At 48.2% G+C, this 21,593-nt stretch overlaps 1 protein-coding gene across 1 annotated transcript in view; it reads right to left on the bottom strand.

Moving 5' to 3' along the window:
* FGF12 (fibroblast growth factor 12) overlaps positions 1-19,757 on the bottom strand; it is a 291,558-nt gene extending 271,801 nt beyond the window's left edge. The window contains exon 1 of the mRNA XM_061634545.1: positions 19,502-19,757. Coding sequence (XP_061490529.1) covers positions 19,502-19,514 — 13 coding nt within the window. The 5' untranslated portion in view covers positions 19,515-19,757. The remainder of the gene's footprint in view (positions 1-19,501) is intronic.
* Positions 19,758-21,593: the final 1,836 nt, after the last annotated feature.

The following is a 21,593-nucleotide window of genomic DNA, read 5'->3' on the forward strand; positions in this document are numbered from 1 at the left end:
GCTTGCTCACTCTCTGCTGCCCGCAAAAGCTGTCTAGGCTGGGACAATGGAGAAGGGGGCTTGTCAGTTTCATTTTTCTTGTCAATTTCACACCTACAGGCTCTGCTGGCTTCAGCCTTGGGAAGGGAGTAAACATGTAAAATTAGAGGGCGGAGCCACAAGGAAACAGCGACACTGATCCTTCACAGAGGAACGCCTACTAGTGTGAATGGAAAACAACGGATTTGAAGCTACCAAGTGTGGACCTTGCAAATCTATCATGACGGTAAAAGCAGTGTCTTTAATATGAAGGTACAGTATGCTCCCGTGTGGATAAGAAATCAGCGCAACCAAGAACAGCATGCAAGAGATGCAGAAGACGATGCAATAAAGGTCATCAAAATACACCAACAACACTTAAAGCAAAAGCAAATAAATAAATAAATAATTAAATAAATAAATAAATAAAAGCATGACACACCCAATATTAAAACCAACTGGCAGCATCAAGGCTGAAAGGTGTTCTACATGAAAACTATGCCCCTCCCCCCCAAAGTGTTCAACATTAAAAGCAGCAGAGGCTGGTCCATTTGGGCTACTGGCACACTGCTCCCCAAGCTCATCTGCCCTGAGCCAGCCCCCACCTGCCTCCCTTCCTAGTTACAACTGCCCCGGGAGGGGGGGGGCTGGGCTGCCAGCTCCCTTCTCCTCCTCCTCCTCCTCCTCAGTGGAGAAGGAGTGTTGCCCTGGGTAGAACTCAGCCAGGAGGAGGAGGAAGATGGGGACACAACTAGAATGAATTGGCCCCGCCTGGCATTCGCTCCCTGGTCCTCCTCCTGTTTGGCCTCCCTGCCTTCCATCCCGCCAGTCCCAAAGGGCATCAACCGCATTAATTAAAAGCCCATCACAAGATTGCCTTCACGCTTTGATGGAAGACTCAAGGAGGGAGCTTGTGGATTCTGACTGGGAATAAAGCATCCTCGACAGGGGTGTAGTCGCCCAGGGTCTCGGGGGGTCTTAGACCCCTTACTTTTTTCAGAGCAGGGTCCCGGCAGGGTCCCTATGTCTCCATCATCCTATGAGACAATCAGCATGAAAGGGAAGTGTGTTAGCCTCTGAGAAGAGTCTTCTAACATGCTTCCTTGTCATTTCCTGCTGATTGGAGCCACTCAGAGTGAAAGGAAGTGAGTCAGCCACTGAGGAGGCTCTTCTCAGCAGCCAACACTCTCCCATTTCATGCTTATTGGCTCCTAGGGATATCTGTTGTTGTGAGAGAAGGTTTAAAAAGGATCTCATTCTTAACCCAGCAGCAAAAAAGTGAGGGGCATGGCTGTGACTAACAAGAAGGGATCTTGCACTTCTGAATGTGCCACTTCACTACTGATCCCCAAATCACAGCACTGCCACAGAAATAATCTTGTCATAAGAACAGAAGAAAGTAAGAAGAGCCTGCTGGGTCATAGAATCATAGAGTTGGAAGGGTCCTACAAGGCCATCAAGTCCAACCCCCTGCTCAATGCAGGAATCCAACTTAAAGCATCCCCAAATTAAAGAATCCAAAGGTATAAGCCTGGAAGCAAATAAGAAGCCAACAAAAGGGATTTAAGCACCAGTTAAGTCACAGGCAGCCCCACAGAGAGTGTATCACAACAACTACAATTGTGAGGTTCTATGGACTGGTCTTATGTAATTCTGTCAAGAAATCATTTAGATCTTAGTTGTGGATACTTTTGGTACTTTCAGGCCCAGCACCAGCAGGTGGCCACGTCGGGCACTGGCCAAGAGCCCTGCAGCTGGGAGTGTGGAGCTCCCATTTCATGGTCCTCAGATCACAGGCCATGAACAGACAGTGGCATGGACTGCAGAGCAGGAGCTCCACTCTCCCAGCTGACATCACCCACACCTGTGCACACAGCTGGCAGGCACTTAAATACTCCCGGTCATGTCCCCTCACACGTTAGTGCACTTGCCTGACATCACCCAAGATGGCAGGCATGCACACTGACACGCAAGCTGGTGCAACCGGGTGTTTTTAAGTGCGTGCTCACATCATCCGTGTGCACCTGCACACAACTATGAAACACCATCCCTGTACAGATCTGTCTATCCTCTATTATATTTTAATTCAGGCATCACCTCAAGACCCATTGAAGGGCTACACCTCAGCGGTAGGGCATCTACTCTGCATGAAGAAATTCCCTGGTTCAGTCTCTGGGAATTTCCAGGGAGGACTGGAAAAAACTCCCTCCTTGAAATGTGCCTCTGCCAGTCAGTGTAGACAATACTGAGCCAATATAAGGCAACTTTCTGTATTCCTCTTGATTTTTACAGGCCTCCTGGACACAATAAAAGTGACCCTATTGATATAACTGGATCGCTGATTGTTTCATGATTGATTATCGTACCATAGATTTTGGTTTTATTTTTATTTTTTAATATTGTGTTTTTAGATGTTCCTAGGGGCTTCATATGAGAAAGCATGGATGATAATCATGATGGTGGCAGTGATAAGGCCTGTACTCGGATAACATAGCTGAACAAGAATACTCCACATGCTTTGCCAGCTCTTAGTTACAGCAATGGCTTTTCCTCTTTTCTCTGCCTTCTGTGTTTGCTAAACTCAGTCCAACAGAGAGGCAGCCTCATGCAAAGGGCAAGGCATTTCTCATTGCATGCCTTGGGCAACTCACCCAGTTCTGTAACTGAGGCTGCCAATGCTCAAGGAGAAATCAGACCCTCCGGCCCTTTGCCAGAATCAGCACTTGCTTCGTGGACAAACTCTCTCGGCCAACAGGAGACTGGCTCTTTGAAATGCAACATCATGCATTTCTTCTTTAACCCAGTGCTCAGGCCATCAAAGAATGTTGCCCCATGGATTCCAGAACAGGTGGGAGATCCTTGCAGGAGAGGCCAGCCAGAAGGCCCATAATAGCTGAGTGGTAAAGCGCACAGAAGGTCTCTAAGATTAAAACATCAACGTTTCAGCTGACCCAGTCAGAGGGACCGGGAAAGCCATTAGCCAAGTTAATTAGTGCTGGAGAAGGCGGGCCAAAGTAAGGCCACCCCATCTGTTCATAAAAGACCATCATTCCAAAGAGACGTTCATATTTAAAGTACTGATGGGATGGACTTCTTAGGTATTTGACATGGTGGGCTGCTGTCTTTCCGCTCACCTGGTGGCTTCCATGGATCTCAGTGATCTGGCAGTGTTTTTTTAAGTGTTTTGGGTCCGATTGCACCAAGCCTATGTGCTTATGCTGCTTTCCCACATGGCCCTTACTCCTCTGGCTCTTCTCTTCTCTAGCAAAACTCAGGTATCTCTCTTATTACGGTAGCACCAACCTAAACCAGTAATATGGACTCTAAACCAGTCATGTTCCCCCTTGCTGCAAACTTTCCTTGAAAGCTCCTCCTCCCGCCTTCCCTGAGTCTTCGTTGCTGGCTTCTCCCTGCTGTGGACCAAGCAGGGATGCTGCGGCTAAAAGCAACTGCTTCCCGCTCTTCGCTATGATCATTCTTCCTCTCCTCTCCATCCTCCATTGCAACTGCTCACACTTTAAGATCATAAGACCCTACGAAGAGCCTGGCTGCTGGGTCAGACCAGTGGCACATCCAGTCCAACATCCTGTTCTCACAGTGGCCAACCTGATGCCCATTATGGGAAGCCCACAAGCAGGACCTGAGCGCAACAGTGCTCTCTCCTCCCGTGATTCCCAGCAGCTGGAATCCAGAGGCATATCACTTCCAACAGTGAAAGAGGAACATTGTCATCACAGCTATTCTGCACACTGCATAAAATAACCATACTCTCTTGGAAGAAACCATTTTGCTTTGTACAGAACCAATTACACTGGTGTGCTAAAACAGGAACAGCAGTTGTCTTCACCTTCTCATTATTGGATATCTCTGCAGCCACCCAAATGGCATAAACCAAACAAGATACTGGCACTGCTGGCTTGCTTGAAAGCCCTTTCCAAAAACGTGTTCCAAACCCATTCTATATATGTAGCTAGCTGTCTCTGGATATTGGGGAAATTTATTTCCACACTGGGAAGGCTTGCAGCCTGTGCTAAAAACAGGCAAAGTGATTGCTCTGTAACATCCTGTGAGTGAGACATATCCAAACCACATCACCAAACATCATCCATCACAAATAACAAACAGAGGATTGTGTTAATAGCCAATTACTACCCAAAGAATTCAGAGTTACTAAAAGGTTCTGAGGTTGTGGAGAGGGGGAGAAACTTGGGCAAAATTTGAAGCGGTCTTCTAAAAATCCAATGCCCACCAGCCTTCTGCTGGGGACCTGAGGTCACATTCAAAATACAGGGTTCTTGTAACACCAAAGTTACAAGGAGCAGTTACCAAAGCCATCAACAGGATTTACATTCACACAGGCCAGCTCCAACTACAACCATTGTGAGAAGCGTGTCTGGTGCAAGCCTTAATTAAATTTGATCTATCTATTCATTAACAACCAGGGGTGTAGTCGTCCATGGGGGTCTTAGATGACTTACTTTTTTCAGAGCAGGGTCTCACCAGGGTCCCTATGTCTGCAGCATACTATGAGACAATCAGCACTCGTGTTAGTCACTGGGTAGAGTCTTCTAACCTGCTCCCTTATCCTTTTTTGCTTATTAGAGCCAATCAGAGTGAACGAAGGTGAGTCAGCCACTGAGAAGACTCTTCTCAGCAGCTAACAAACTCCACTTTCATGCTGATTGGCTCTTAGGGATAGCTGTTGTTGTGGGAGAAGGTTTGAAATGGATCTCATTCTTAACCCAGCAGCAAAAAAGGGGGGCATGGTTGTGACTAACATGAAGGGACCCTGCACTTCTGAATGTGCCACTTCACTACTGTTAACATTTGTATCCTGCTCAACCACTAATGCCTTCTGCATAGTAAGACATATAATTTATTAGCCATTTTCAAACAACAAAGAAACCACAATCACAAAACAATTGCAATAAAAATAAAAGAGAGAACGCTGTCATCAGTTTAAGAATTTAAAACCACTGGGAAAATAAAAAAGGTCTTCAGTTGGTGCTGAACGGATCATAATGTGGATACTGTCAGGTAAGCCTGTCTGGGAAGGGCATTCCCTAACCAGAGTGCCATCACTGAAAAGGCCTTCTCTCCACTAGCCATCTGTCACACAGGAAAGAGCAGCTGAAGGTGACCTTAGAATTGTGCACTACCGCTCTCTTGTACCGTTCTGACTCGTTCCAAAGTGATTGGGCAGGAGATCTCCCTAGTGGATGGTTGTCACTGTGCAAGTTCCTTTCCAGCTATGTTTATGATCCTCACCACTACCAACATGCTGAAAATATTAATACCCTCCTTCCCACCCTAACCCTTCCCAAGCCCCTATTGGGGGTGGGGCAGGGGGAGATTAAAACCATGAGATGTGGTCTAAGACGGCTCTCTCCAGCCCAGGAATTTGACTACTCTGCCATAAATGGAGGAAAAGTTGAAGCAAAAACTGCAGGTATCTCATGGATTGTGGGTTTTCCCACCAGTCTGTGCAAATCAGTAACTATATATATGTATAGCATCAGTAACTATAACTATATATGTGTGAGAGTGAGAGAAAGAGAAGCTCTGTTTAGAGCTCTAGATCAGTCTGTCTCGGTATGGTTGCTCCAGCTAATCAGAAGCAAGCCACAACTGTAGGCAGAATTTTGAGTGCGCGAGTCACAGCACGGAGAAATCCTGCTTTATTTAGGCCACTTCCAGACAGGGACATTATGTCTCAAATGGGTTGGTCAGATCCAGTGTGTGTGCAGACGTGCTTGCTTGCTTGGCACATTAGCTCCCATGCACTCCATACGGATATTCATTGCTATTCAGCCATTTGCCATCTACGCTAGTCAGCAGTGCTTGACCATGCCGTGTTATTTCCCCCTCCCCAATCACTCTTCTCTCCCCTGCCTCCACTACCCTTTTGAATTCTGTACCTGTGCAAAGGTATTTCTGTACCTCTGCACCCGCACCTTAAAAAAAACACCAGAAGCGTGTAAGAGCAAATGGATCCAGCCCTTAGTTATCATGTTTTACAAATGGAGGTTTATATTGTGGGGGGCAGGGTGCAAACACCATTTTCATTTGGTGTCTTTTTAAAACAACAACAACAACAATAATAAATGGGGTCTTGTACAAGAGAGATATTTAACAATATTGATCTGTTGTTTGATTGGTGGGGTGGAGTGGGTGGCGATCATCCAAAACAAAAAGAATGTCTCGGTCTCGTATCATTTGGGCCACTGGAAACAAAACCAAAGAATCATGGAATCGTAGAGTTGGGAGGGGCCTATAAGGCCATCGAGTCTAACCCCCTGTTCAATGCAGGAATCCAAATTAAAGCATCCCCAACAGGTGGCTGTCCACCTGCCTCTTGAAGGCCTCCAGTGTTGGAGAACACACTACCGCCCTAGATCATTGGTTCCAGTGTCATGCCGCTCTAACAATTAAGAAGTTTTTCCTGATGTTCAGCCAAAATCTGGTTTCCTGCAACTTGAGCCCATTATTCCGTGTCCTTCACTCTGGCACGATCGAGAAGAGATCCTGGCCCTTCCCTGTGTGACAACCTTTCACACAGTCTTCTCTTCTCCAGGCTGAACATGCCCAGTTCTTTCAGTCTCTCCTCACAGGGCTTTGTTTCCAGTCTCCTGATCATCCTTGTTGCCCTCCTCTGAACTCTTTCCAGTTTGTCTGCATCCTTCTAAAAGTGTGGTGTCCAGAACTGGATGCAGTACTCAGGATGAGGCCTAACCAGTGCCGAATAGAGGCATACTTCTATTAATGCAGCCTAAAATAGCATTTACCCTTTCTGCAGCCACATCATGCTGTTGGCTCATATTCAGCTTGTGATCAACAATAATTCCAAGATCCTTCTTGCATGTAATATTGCTGAGCCAAGTATCTCCCATCTTATAACTGTGTATTTGGTTTCTTTTTCCAAGATGTAGAACTTTGCACTTATCCCTGTTAAATTTCATTCTGTTGTTTTCAGTCTAATGCTCCAACCTATCAAGATTCTCTTAAATTTTGTTTCTGTCTTCCCAAGGTATTAGCTATCCCTTCCAATTTTGTATCATCTGCAAATTTGATAAACATTCCCTGTGCCTCCTCATCCAAGTCATTAAGAACATAAGAACATAAGAAGAGCCTGCTGGATCAGGCCAGTGGCCCATCTAGTCCAGCATCCTGTTCTCACAGTGGCCAACCAGGTGCCTGGGGGAAGCCCGCAAGCAGGACCCGAGTGCAAGAACACTCTCCCCTCCTGAGGCTTCCGGCAACTGGTTTTCAGAAGCATGCTGCCTCTGACTAGGGTGGCACAGCACAGCCATCATGGCTAGTAGCCATTGATAGCCCTGTCCTCCATGAATTGGTCTAATCTTCTTTTAAAGCCATCCAAGCTGGTGGCCATTACTGCATCTTGTGGGAGCAAATTCCATAGTTTAACTATGCGCTGAGTAAAGAAGTACTTCCTTTTGTCTGTTCTGAATCTTGCAACATTCAGCTTCTTTGAATGTCCACGAGTTCTAGTATTATGAGAGAGGGAGAAGAACTTTTCTCTATCCACTTTCTCAATGCCATGCCTAATTTTATACACTTCTATCATGTCTCCTCTGACCCGCCTTTTCTCTAAACTAAAAAGCCCCAAATGCTGCAACCTTTCCTCGTAAGGGAGTCGCTCCATCCCCTTGATCATTCTGGTTGCCCTCTTCTGAACTTTTTCCAACTCTATAATATCCTTTTTGAGATGAGGCGACCAGAACTGTACACAGTATTCCAAATGCGGCCGCACCATAGATTTATACAACGGCATTATGATATCGGCTGTTTTATTTTCAATACCTTTCCTAATTATCCCTAGCATGGAATTTGCCTTTTTCACAGCTGCCGCACACTGGGTCGACATTTTCATCGTGCTGTCCACTACAACCCCGAGGTCTCTCTCCTGGTCGGTCACCGCCAGTTCAGACCCCATGAGCGTATATGTGAAATTAAGATTTTTTGCTCCAATATGCATAATTTTACACTTGTTTATATTGAATTGCATTTGCCATTTTTCTGCCCATTCACTCAGTTTGGAGAGGTCTTTTTGGAGCTCTTCGCAATTCCTTTTTGTTTTAACAACCCTGAACAATTTAGTGTCATCAGCAAACTTGGCCACTTCACTGCTCACTCCTAATTCTAGGTCATTAATGAACAAGTTGAAAAGTACAGGTCCCAAAACCGATCCTTCAGGGACTCCACTTTCTACAGCCCTCCATTGGGAGAACTGTCCGTTTATTCCTACTCTCTGCTTTCTGCTTCTTAATCAATTTCTTATCCACAAGAGGACCTCTCCTCTTATTCCATGACTGCTAAGCTTCCTCAGAAGCCTTTGGTGAGGTACCTTGTCAAACGCTTTTTGAAAGTCTAAGTACACTATGTCCACTGGATCACCTCTATCTATATGCTTGTTGACACTCTCAAAGAATTCTAATAGGTTACTGAGACAGGACTTTCCCTTGCAGAAGCCATGCTGGCTCTGCTTCAGCAAGGCTTCTTCTTCTATGTGCTTAGTTAATCTAGCTTTAATCATACTTTCTACCAGTTTTGCAGGGACAGAAGTTAAGCTAACTGGCCTGTAATTTCCGGGATCCCCTCTGGATCCCTTTTTGAAGATTGGCGTTACATTTGCCACTTTCCAGTCCTCAGGCACGGAGGAGGACCCGAGGGACAAGTTACATATTTTAGTTAGCAGATCAGCAATTTCACATTTCAGTTCTTTGAGAACTCTCGGGTGGATGCCATCCGGGCCCGGTGATTTGTCAGTTTTTATATTGTCCATTAAGCTTAGAACTTCCTCTCTCGTTACCACTATTTGTCTCAGTTCCTCAGAATCCCTTCCTGCAAATGTTAGTTCAGGTTCAGGGATCTGCCCTATATCTTCCACTGTGAAGACAGATGCAAAGAATTCATTTAGCTTCTCTGCAATCTCCTTATCGTTCTTTAGTACACCTTTGACTCCCTTATCATCCAAGGGTCCAATTGTCTCCCTAGATGGTCTCCTGCTTTGAATGTATTTATAGAATTTTTTGTTGTTGGTTTTTATGTTCTTAGCAATGTGCTCCTCAAATTCTTTTTTAGCATCCCTTATTGTCTTCTTGCATTTCTTTTGCCAGAGTTTGTGTTCTTTTTTATTTTCTTCATTTGGACAAGACTTCCATTTTTTGAAGGAAGTCTTTAATACCAACGGGCCCAGGATCAAGCCCTGCGGTACTCCGCTCATTACTTCCACCCACTTTGAGAAGGAACCATTGATAAGCACTCTCTGAGTACAATTCTGGAGCCAACTGTGGATCCACCTGATAGTTTTCCATCCAGCCCATGTTTAGCTAGCTTGCTAATCAAAATATCATGGGGCACTGGTCAAAGGTTTTGCTGAAGTCAAGATATATTATGTCCACAGCATTTCCACAATCTACGAGGGAGGTTACCAGATCAAAATGGCTAGTTTCTGCTCCAGTGTGATGATAGAGGCCACCTAACAAAATGTCACCACACACGTGACAAAGCTCCCCCCGTGCCCATACACACAAATCTGCTGATGGTCTTTGAATGCAAATCTATAATCGGTTATTTTTACTTAATGGATTTTCTATGGAACAAGCAAATGGAGATTGAATGAAGAAAATGGGTGGGCTGGCAGTTTGGTAACGATGACCTTGTGTGGATGCCACAAACATCTTGTGTGCCTGAACGGCATTGCTTCCACAATAAGCTCCTATCCGGAAGCAACCTTTGTTTATGCTTGCCTTGGATGACATAGCCTTGGATAACAAAGCTGGGCCTTTCTGTTTCTTGAGATGCACGGGCACCTTTTCAAAACAGGCTTCTGGCAATGACATTTTCAGGGAAGGGTGTTTGGCTGTTTGGAAGACACACAAGAAGCTGACTTACACCAAGGTAAACCACCTAGGGTCCGCCTAGCCCAGCGTGGTCCCCTCCAACTGCTGGTGGGTCTCTAGAGGCCTTTGTCATCACTTGCTACCTGATCCCTCTTAAGTGGGGATACCGCCAGATAGTCAACCTGGGAGGACCTTCTGCATTCAAAGCAGGCACTCTGCCACTTCTCCTATGACCCTTCCCCAAAGGTAGCTTGTAGGAATGGGTAGTGACAGGATTAAACATCGGATTGTATTCAAGGTTGCGCTAAGGCACATTCTATCAGCACAAAGATTTCTCCTTGCACGACAGAATTTTCTCCTCCTCTTCTCCCCCTGCTTGCCTCTAAATCTGTTCTGGGGCTTCTCCCAACCATCCAGATTTGGGGAGTGTGTGGGGTGGAGGAGAGGGGGGTGCCCTACTGCGCATGTGGAAGTCGTTCCACTTGCATAATTATTTAGGCTGTTAGTTTTACTAATGGCAGCACTTCTGTCGCAATTTCTAACATTTCTTTCACACCAGTACCTGCTGCCTTATGGAACGGTGGCATTTTTTATTTTATTTATTTTTATTTATTTCATTTTTAAACCGCCCATAGCGAATAGCTCTCTGGGCGGTGAACAAAACAATGTACCGCCATGTCAAGCTAGATTTCATTCACACCAGTTGGCATGGTGGGGCGCAATGATGAACGTCACTGGACCTGTCGCTACTCCCCTATCCTTTCTGCACATGTGCACTTCTGCTCCGCCTTGATTTCCCATGAAAACAGTGGGAAAGAACTGTCCACCAGAATTGTTGTTGTTGTTATGTGCCTTCAAGTCGATTACGACATGGCGAATCAATTGACATGGAAATTATTGCTAAACTTGCACTAGATTCCACTAGATTTCCAGAGCTAGCCTAGAAAGCATGTGAAAGGTTAAATAAAATGTGGAAATTATCAGGTGAGGAAACATCAGGAAAATGCAATAAGCTGCTCTCTGAATGCAGCCTTGGTTGAAGCCCACCCATTGTCTCCAGCTGCAACAGACTGGAGTTACGACTCCTCCCTTTAGCGTGTTCTGGTGGTTACTTTCACTTTCCTACGCAGTTGTGTGTGTTCAATAAACAGTCCCTTATTGTATGCCTTATATGAAATTATATGAAAGAATCCAGCAGTCATTGTGCTCTTCCACTGAAATTATGTTTGTTGTGAACTATCTTGGGTTTGTTTGTTAACTGAAGAAGAACGGTAAGAAAGGGGGCATACCCATGGATGAAGTACATGTATACACATTTCCGCTGGCACGTGCCCTCTGAACATGTTGTCTAGTAGAATTCACTGTGGGAGATGGTTATCATGCTTTCAGCTTCTGGATGCCCACTGAAGTGAACTTGAGGCAAGGCAACTCAACAGGTTTCTTCCTATATATGACAGGCCCAGAGATGCTGGGGGGGGGGGGTTGCAGTTTCCCACAGAGATGACAGACCCTCTGGTGACAGTAATGTTTCGATAGCTCACAGACCTGACTCAGTACTACATCCATATCTTGTACCTGACAGTCTACCAATGACTTTTATTTATTTATTTTGTGGCCTTGCTCCCCAGCCCTCCTCCTCCTCACCCACTTCATCCTGCTGTGGAACAGGTTACATCTGGTGGCTCCAGAATGAGGCCCTTCCTGCAAACAGGCTCCAGAAATGAAGACTCCATTGGCCCAGTTGAAGGAACAGCGGAAACTCACCCCCTATCCTGAGCCAGCCTTATCCTCTGGTCCTTCTAGCGCTGAACTATCTACAACAGCCTTCTCCAACCTGGTGCCCTCCAGACATTTTGGACTACACCTTCTGCTATCCCTGATCATTGGCCAGGCTGGCTGGGGCTGGCAGAAGTAACAGTCCAAAACATTTGGAGGGCACCAGGATGGGGAAGCCTAGTGTATAATGACCCGCAGCGGCTCTCTGGGGTTTGAGACCAGCGTCTTCCTTAGTCCTCCCTGGAGGGGCCGGGACTGCATCGGGTACCTTCTGCCTGCAAAGCACATATTTCGCCACTGAGCTCTGTCCCTTCTCGAGAGACTGCCTTCCAATTCCCCAGCCAGCTGGCTTCCCATGGTCTGGAGGTTTGGCCTGAAGAAGGGTGAGCTATACTCTTCTGCATCTCCAGAGAGATTGCTTCTTCTCTCAGTCATTACGTTCCGGAGAAATGCTTTTGCATCAATAATGCAATGTTAATGATTGAGAACCAGGAAGCACCTCCTCCCCCCCCCCATGCACACACGTATACACATTCCTATTGTGTCCACAAAACATTTAGTGCTGTGGACTGCTCTTCATAAATCCTTTGGGCAGAAACTTCCAGCAAATTAAGTTCATCTATCAAATATGCAGCAGAGAACAAAAATAAAAACAAGTCCAAGAAAAGGAAATGGGCGGAATGAAAACATACCCATTTTCTAAAGAAAAGAAAAGATGTGGAAAGCTATGGGTCAAGCGGGGAAAGCAATAGTGACATTTCTCTGCAAAAATATCTGACTCGAGGGAAAGCCCCACAGCCCCCAAAGCTCTTGATTCAGCACACACTCCTCTGCTTCTGCCCTTCCTTCCTCTCCCAACTGCGCTGAGCAAACAGGCCGTCCCTTCTCACCAGAAAACCATCGGGCAACATCAGCCCAGAGCAGCCCCCTCCTTCATCACTCTTCTCTGGTTAGTAGGTTTACCCAGCGCTAGCCAAGATAAAGGAACAGGACCCATGTGGAATATCTGGGCAAGAGAGAAGGGAGTTGGGGGGCATGGAATAAGGGAGGAGGAGAAGTGGGGGGTGGGAACTGGGTCAGAGGTGGGAGACGTAAGGTGGAGGAGGACAAACCCTGGGGTGAAGATGACACCATTGATGGCACTGGTGAAAAAGGAGGACAAGGCAATAATCAGGGTGGGAGCTCTTGCTTGGGAGCAGGAAAGAATCCTCTAGGGCTCCTTCCAGGCGCAGGAAGCGCTGCTCATGCATGCAAGAGTAGCGTCTTTGTCATCAAAATACCATCCCGTAATCTCAACAACAGTGACAACAGTCACTTCCAAGCAAACAATATATGAAGCTGAAATGGAAATGGACTGCCTTCGAGTCAACTCTGACTTATGGCGACCCTGTGAATAGGGTTTTCTTGGTAAGCGGTGTTCAGAGGGGGTTTCCCATCGCCTTCCTCTGAGGCGGAGAGGCAGCGACCGGCCCAAGGTCATCCAGGGAGCTTCATGGCTATGTGGGGATTCAAACCCTGCTCTCCCAGGTTGTAGTCCAACACTCTAACCACTACATCACACTGGCTCTCATATATGAAGCTATTGCCCTGATTTTGCTTTCACAAAATGTGCATGCTGTCAAGTGGTTGTTATTCTGCAATCTCCACTGTAACTTTCCATCACAGGTAAAAGGTAGTCAAGCCTATCCATCTGAAGGACCCTCACTCTACCTCCCTTCTGGAACATAAACAAAAGAACAAAACAGGAGTTGCTCTTGCCCCACTTCCAACAGGGGGAAGCTGCTTTTAAAACAAACACCTTGCTCCTCTCTCCCAAATGTCAAAAAGATTAACAGGGGTTGCTAGTAGGAGCAGTCAGCAGCGGGCGGGGGGGGAGACTTTTAAATCTTTCTCAATTCCTGATGCAAAGCTACCCCTCTCCCTACTTACTGCAAGTCACACTTCATATTGTCTTCAAGGTTCTAGCCCTCAGTGTTCAGTCTACATCTCCACTCTCCTATTCATTTCTTCAGCCACACCATGCCTGTATGTTTTCCCTTCTGCAGACAACAGCAGCTCCAGGGAGGAGGGAATTAGGGTCACGGCACAGGAGGAAAGGGTTGGATCTTGAATCCTCCTCTTCCCCTGCTCCGAGGCCTCAGTCCCACTCATTCACACACTGAGACACGTACACCTGACTGCTATTAGAAGGAGAATATTATGGATCTCCAACATAATGTCTCGTTAGGCCCGCTGGGCAATGTTGGTATAGTACCCAGGACTGCCTTTTCGCCATCAAGCAATGTAGCGAAATCAGTTTTAAAACTGGCCTGCCCACAAGGTTCAACACATGGATGGGGACAGGAGGAGGAAATGCTGGAGGAGAAAAGGGAAAGGGAAGCAGCAGCACAAGGAAGCTAACCAGGGCAGGGAACACACAGTGGAGAATGGTAGCCCCGAAGTGAGCAGGGCAGTGAATCTGCTTGGTGTTTTAGTCTGAACGTTCAAAGACCTGTCCAGGCACCTTGTTTTCAACACCTTGGAGAGCTCTTTCAACGTTCAGACTAAAACCCAGGGTGGATTCACTGCCCCACTGACATCTGAGTCACCAGTTTCCACTGCGCACATGCACATATGTGCACGCGTGCACACACCCCATTGCTGCTGTTTCAGTTGTTACATTGCAGTTAGGGCAGAGGGCCTAACCTTGGGGGAAGGGGCGACACTGCCTCATAATTGGTGGTGGTTCTCCTCTGCGATACCACTCAGCTCAGCTCACGTGAATGGGTCCTCCAGATGACCTGTCGGAATATTCATCCTGATTTGCTTGCACAAAGCTTACACAGAGGTTAGATCATATCTGATCTTTATTGAGCATTCATCCTGATTGGTTTACGGGGCAGTTATAGACAGTGAGCATTCATCCTGATTTGCTTGCAGGATGTTTACATGTCTTCCCGTTAATCATTCATCCATCCCATCCCCCATCATTTTCCTAACTGTAAAAAGGTTGTTTTTAAGTGGATTTGTTGCACAAGGGCAACAGAGTGCTTTAATGCGCTTCAGTTGTGCAACCCTAACGTTACGGTATGTGCTTGAATCCTTCCCATAAAATACCGACAGCCTGGAGGCACCCCTAATATGTCAAATGTGTTTCAGCTGACTTGATGAAAAGTAACATAAACTAAAACTAAGACCTAAAACTAAAAATGGAAACAATTTTTTATGTAGTTTGCCCCTCTCTGACAGCTCACACATGTGCTTGCAGAATTTTGCTTTCAGAAACTGCAGGATTTTTACTCACTAGTTTGCAGGGATGTGAAGAATCTTTGCATACAGTTGTGTCCGGAAGAGAGAGTGCCGGATTTGAAAATGACTCAGCTACATTCTGAGTCCCACATCTGTTGTGCACTAGTATTGTGCCCTACCTTGCAGGACTCTTGTGAGAGCAAACACAATTCACCATGAAGTCCTTCTTCCCTCACAGTGCAAGAGCCAAGGTTGTAAAGTTTGGCACCTGGATCAGGCTTTCAGTCTGCCCTGCTGGACCATGCAGCCCCTCCCTCCTTGGTCAGTTGCTTTTTGATTGTCACTAAAGACTCTGGCAAAAGACCAAAGTATCCCTAATCTCAAGTGTTGACTACTGTTACCCTTCGCAAAGCTGAGCCATCTGGATGAGTGGGCTAGATTCTCACACAGCCCCGCAAAAACTGCTGAAGACCGAGCAATGCCAAGCCTTCAGATATTTTTCTGGAGCCAAACACACATACACAGAGAGAGAGACACATTCATCCTGGCATAAGAGTGAATTCTGGGGGGCTAGGAGGGATATGGGGCATTTGCATGCTGCCAGCATCCTGTCCCTCCTCCCTGCCTCCTTACATTCAGTGCTCAGTCCACATGGCCATAGAACAGAATCATAGAATAGTAGAGTTGGAAAGGGCCTATAAGGCCATCAAGTCCAACCCCCTGCTCAATGCAGGAAGCCAAATCAAAGCATTCCCGACATGTGGCTGTCCAGCTGCCTCTTGAAGGCCTCCAGTGTTAGAGAGCCCACCACCTCCCTAGGTCATTAGTTCCATTGTCGTACCGCTCTAACAGTTAGGAAGTTTTTCCTGATGTCCAGTTGAAATCTGGCTTCCAGCAACTTGAGCCCATTATTCCATGTCCTGCACTCTGGGATGAGTGAGAAGAGATCCCGGCCCTCCTCTGTGTGACAACCTTTCAAGTACTTGAAGAGTGCTATCATGTCTTTCCTCAGTCTTCTCTTCTCCAGGCTAAACATGCCCAGTTCTTTCCGTCTCTCCTCATAGGGCTTTGTTTCCAGTCCCCTGATCATCCTTGTTGCCCTCCTCTGAACCTGTTCCAGTTGTTCCTGCCAACATATACTGGTTTCATCTCAGTTTAATTGTTATTATTTCCCCCAAAGTATTCTGGGAACTGTCGTTTTGGGAGTCTTTTGAGGCTTCTTTGTTAATTTTTGTTGTTATTTATTTCTTACATTTATATCCCACCTTTCCTTCCAGGAGCTCAAGGTGGTGTTCATGGTTCTCCCCTCCCCATTTGATCCTCACAGCAACCCTGTGAGGTAGGTTAGGCCGAGAGGCAGTGGCTGGCCCAGGGTCACCCAGGGAGCTTCATGGCTCAGTGGGGATTTGAACCCTGGTCTCCCAAGCCATAGTCCAACACCCTAGCCATTATACCACATCCCTGCTGTGCCACCCCAACCCATACAGTTCCCTCGGCTTCCTGCACAGAAAGGATGAAGTAACCCGTTTTGCCATGTAGCTGTCATGCCCCTTCAGGACAGCCAAAGGGGCAGCACAGAGCTGACACCAGTGGCCGTTGGTGGCTCCATGTGAGTGGAGCAGTGGAATCTGCTCCAGGTTTTAGTCCAAACTTTCAAGGAGCTCTCCAAGGACTAAAGGTTGGACTAGAGCCTGGAGCGGATTCACTTCTCCTCCAACCTTCCAGTGCTGCCCAGAACTTCCCAGGAAATCTACCTTTTTAAAAAGCAAGGTGTACAATTGCGTGGAAGCCCTGAAGATTTTCTCCTTAAAATCCCTGATGTGATGGAGGGACACAGTCGGAGCTGGCCTACACATTCAATGAGCATAATATTGTTAAAGACGGCTCTGTATAGTGAAGGGTGACAGGAGGACTATGCACCACAACTGGGAGAGCAGACTCTAGTCATGACAAACTCCAGTTTGCAGGAAATTAGGTGGAATTCCTTCTAAGGGCATGAATAATAAGAAATTGATGGCTGGCTTAGAAGTTTGAAAGTGGGAAAGAATGGCCATCCATCAAGATTGGAGCTACATCGAGGGCAGAGGTGGGCACTGTGTAGATTGGAAGCTCCAGTGTTTTCTGATGGTCTTCTGTGGGGTGTTTTGTTGGAATCCCAGATTCTGTAGTTATTAAATAATAATAATAATAATAATAATAATAATAATAATAATAATAATAATAATAATAATAATAAATTTTATTTCTGAGTCGCCTATCTGGCCGGGTCAGTGGCCACTCCAGGCGACGTACAAATTAAAATAAAATACTATATATAAAATACAACATGGTAACCAAGCTTCAATCTAAAATTAATCTAAAACCATCCACAGCTGTAGCAAGATAAAATTAATCTACTCCCGGGATCTTGTAGGCCTGCCTGAACAGCCAGGTTTTCAAGGCTTGACGGAAACTTGGCAGGGAAGGGGCATGGCGAAGATCATAGGGCAACGAATTCCAGAGGGTGGGGGCCACAATCGAAAAAGCCCTCTCTCTGGTCCGCACCAGCCTAGCTGTTTTAACTGGTGGGACCGAGAGAAGGTCTTGAGTGGCTGAGTGGCATAGCTCTTGGGATGCATTTGAATACATGATGGGGGGAAATGTTATTGTGTGATTGTCAATCCTGAAAGAGTTGACCATCGCTGGTCAAAGAAACCAGGATGCTAAAGAGAATTGGACTAGATGCATCATCTTTAGTGAAACTCTGTAACTTTTCATACCACAAATGTCTAAAGCTCCACCGCCACATTTTGACCCTACAATTCCCCCTCTGAAGTGGAGAAGAAGAGATGAACCAAGCCCGTATAGCATACACACAAACACGCCCTTAACAGCCTTCCTGGGCCCAGGATTGCTTTTGTGGTTTGGAACAGTGAGGTAGAAATCAGCAGTTGCCAGAGCGTTCATCCTGCCCCCCCATCAGTGTCTCACTCCTGTCTTCCAGGCGCTTGCACTGAAGATTTTGGCAAAGCAACTCCACCACCAAATGCTGCCTCCTTTCTGCAAACATATCACTACCCAAAGTCTGGCTGCCAAGGGTTGCTACCACATCTTCCTAGTGAAGCCGAGGGCTCCAACAACTTTGACAGCAACAAAGCACGTTCTTACACGTCTCAAGCACCTATTACAATGGCCAAGCAGAACCCTTAGCCAGGCAGCTCCCTCCCTCTCCCTCCCTCTCTGCTCAAGATACAAGAGGGCATGAGAGCCCTGCTTTGGCTGCCAACACCATGACAGATTCTCCTTGAGGCTGCCTGCCCAGTCGCTTGCTGGATCGCCTGATCACCATTTCTACAGAGAGGCATCCATCTGCTCCTAGATGCATGACTATGCATATAACGGGTTATTATTTGTAAGGCATGCTTCCCTCCATTTTTTATTGCATTAAACATGCAGACCAACAACACACATCACTCCAAGGGACAAACAGTCTGCCTTGAAAATGAGCCTTAATCAAGGTGTTGGAGCCTGTCTGAAGGCAATGAGCTCCAGTGTAAATCTTTCCTGACGGTGTTGCTTTTGTATTCATTTAGCGGGGCCTATGCTGAACCTCAAGTGCATTCCCCAATAGCTGCTGCGCTTGAGAGGATCGGTTACCTCCATCAGATGGAAATAGCCGCCACCCTCCATCTGCCAATAATCAGGTATCTCACACTGCCTTTGACTGACATGGCACTTATGAAAACACAGCCAAGGTTTTAAGTCGAGCCGCCCCTCAAATGGAGCAGCTCCTTGCTCTTGCTGTATGAGAGCTTCCCAGGCACGGGGAGCAGACGCACGGGGGGGGGGGGCGGGTGTTAAATAAGAGCCGCGTCTCTATGCAGCCTTTTTTGATTGGCTGGCCGAAAGTGCCACCCGCAACGTCAATCAGTAATATTTAGAGATTTCAGAGTTCACGTACCTATGCAAGACGAGCCAAAAGGTCGGAACAGCGCGCTCCCTGTGCATGTGTGGGCATCGGAGACACGCAACCCTCGGGGGACACCAACCCTGTCGGACCGGGTGGGGTGTGACTGGGGGAAACCTTTTATGGACAAGAACCCATGGCGGGGCGGGAGACTTTTATATACCAGACTCACTTGCCATCTCGGCAATCTTTCAGGCTTTCCCGTCTCTGGGTGGGTGAGCTCGGCACTACCTCAGGCATTGCCTTCCCCACATCACAGCAGCGCTCTGGGCTGCCTGCAGCAGCAGCCTCGTCGCCGCGCAGGACGGGGCGGAACAGCGCTGCGCTTTGCACTCCGGAGCCGAAGGAGATCGCCGGAGCGACGCCCCGCAACCGTCGCCACCTCTTCAGTCGCTTGTGTTTTTAAAAAAACCCCGACGGCTTCCCGGCTCCCGAAGCAGGGCGCCGGCAGGGCAGCCAGCCTCCGGCCAGCGGCGGCACCGCGGCGCGCCCCTTCCCGCGAAAGGGCCCGGCTCGGTCCGCCGGCCAGGCTGGAGCCGACGCTCCTTCGTCGCCCGCCGCCTCGCGGGGCTGCTGCAGTGGGCTCGGCCTGGCGAAGGAAGGGCTCGCCGAGCCAGCACTGCGGGCCTTTGGCGTGCAGGAGCCCGCCCGCGCCGCCCCCGCCGCCTACCTTTGCCTTCCATGTCGGAAGTCGCCGGGCGCTCTCCGGAGGGCTCTGCCTGCGGCTGCTGCGGCTCCTCTCCAGCCCGCGCCAAGAGGGGGCGGCGGGCGCTTCCCTCCTCGGCTCGGCTCCTCGCGCGGGCTGGGCTGGGCTGCCCCGACTCCCCAGCGCCTCGCCTGCAGGGCCGGGAGGGAGCCGCGCGCCGAGGAGCTGTCCGCCGCCGCTGGTGCTGCACGTCCGACTGCCCGCTCCGCCCGCTCGGCTGCCTCTGGTGTACGCCCGGCCGAGGCGCCGGGGAGCCGCGGGGCGCATGCGCCAACTCCCTTCCCCTCCCCTGCTCGCTCGCGCCCTCGCCCGGCCGGCAGCAAAAAGTCGGAGGGAGGCCTCTGCCGGAAGAAACCCCGGACTGCAGGCTCCTCCGGACGCCGGGATTGGCCCGGCGCCCGCCCTCCTCCTGCAAGGCGTGGTGCGATCCCTTCCCCCCGGGCGGGGGGCTGTTGATTCAGCGCTTTCTTGTCCGCAGTTAATTCCTCGGATTGAGGTCCTGCTGATTTCGGGAGAAAAGCGCCTCAGTTCTCATCCCGGCGCTCCACGCAATGGGAAGAAGGAGCAGCTCCACGTTTCTGCATTTAAAACCGGAAAGGAAAGCGCTGGTGGTGCAGGCCAGCCTCTTGGAACGCTAACTCGGATTTACCCCTCCCGAAGAGGCGCAGGGTGAGTGAGGCGCTCCGTTATTGCGGTGCGAAGAGACATTTGCACAAAGAACCAGTGTGGTGGAGACGAGAAAAGCCTCGCCTCGGCAAGACGCTCGGCCTCCCTCTCCAAAATGTGGCCAAGGCAGCATTAGGGTTTCCATCTGCCACGATCTCAGGAAACCAGAGAGAGAGGCTGGCTTCCACAATTTTGGGTCGTGCAGGTCCTGGAATCCTATTGCCAAACTGGAGCAAGCAAAATACAAAGTAGTTGCAAAGAGACTGGAACCTGACTTGAGAAGGTGGCATGCATCAGATGGTACCTTTCTATCCGAAATTAGCGGCGATGCTTTTTGCCTGGAAAAATGCTGGTGCCAGGGTTCAGGTGGCACTTGGCATAAGGAAATATGTTGTACACCGCCCTGAGAGCTTGTTGCTATAGGGAGGTCTAGAAATGAAATTAAATAAATAAATTAAATAAGTTTGGGTCGCCCCGCTGATGTCATCAGCCAATCCGCCATTTGTTCCAACACAACCTGATTGTGGCTCACATCCTCTTCATGCTTACCCACACATCCTTGGCCCAGTTGGCCCCTCGAGACATCCTTTTTATTGTGGGTTCATGACGATTTATGCTTATGATGGCATTGGGGAAGTCGTACGCAATCCTGCTTTCAAGACCATTTGCACCTGCAAATGTTTCAGAGCGGACGTACTGCTTTGTTTCCAATAATTGCATGTCCCGTACCACCTTAGTGAAAAATGGAAATGGGCTGCCTTCATGTTGATCCCTACTTATGGTGACCTTATGAAGAGGGATTTCCTGGTAAGCGGCATTCAGAGGGGGTTTCCCATTGCCTCCCTCTGAGGCTAGTCCTCCCCAGCTGCTTGGGCCTGCTCAGCTTGCCACAGCTGCACAAGCCAGCCCCTTCCTTGCCCGGAATGGCCAGCTGGGGGGCAACTGGGCTCGTTGGGACTATGCCACTTTCCCACGGCTGCACAGGTGGCAGGGCACGTCACCCCTGAGCCACTCCCTGTGGGGGTAATCTTTAGCTGGCCCTTGACACCTAGGAGACATGAACTGAACTCGCAGACTCTGGACTCCCAGCCAGGCTCTCCTCCCCACTGCTATACCAGCTGTTACCTTAATTTTTCCTACCACAAATGTTCAAGGGTTCTTTTTGTCCCACTTTTGTGGTGCTGTAGCACAAGACTGCCCCTCCAGATGGCAACAATGCAACATCATTTAGGGAGCACCACAGAAGAACTAACCAAGTAGAATGATGTGTGGGTGTTCCAGTATAAATCCACCCCATGCACTCTTGCTGTGTCAATGGCATGTTGCAGAAAACACCCACAAAAAAACCACCAGTCTAGAGGGGCCCTTTGACTGCCTTGCCCAGGACCGT

The sequence above is a fragment of the Rhineura floridana genome, chromosome 7 (genome assembly GCF_030035675.1).
Source record: "Rhineura floridana isolate rRhiFlo1 chromosome 7, rRhiFlo1.hap2, whole genome shotgun sequence".
Classification (NCBI taxonomy): Eukaryota; Metazoa; Chordata; class Lepidosauria; order Squamata; family Rhineuridae; genus Rhineura; species Rhineura floridana.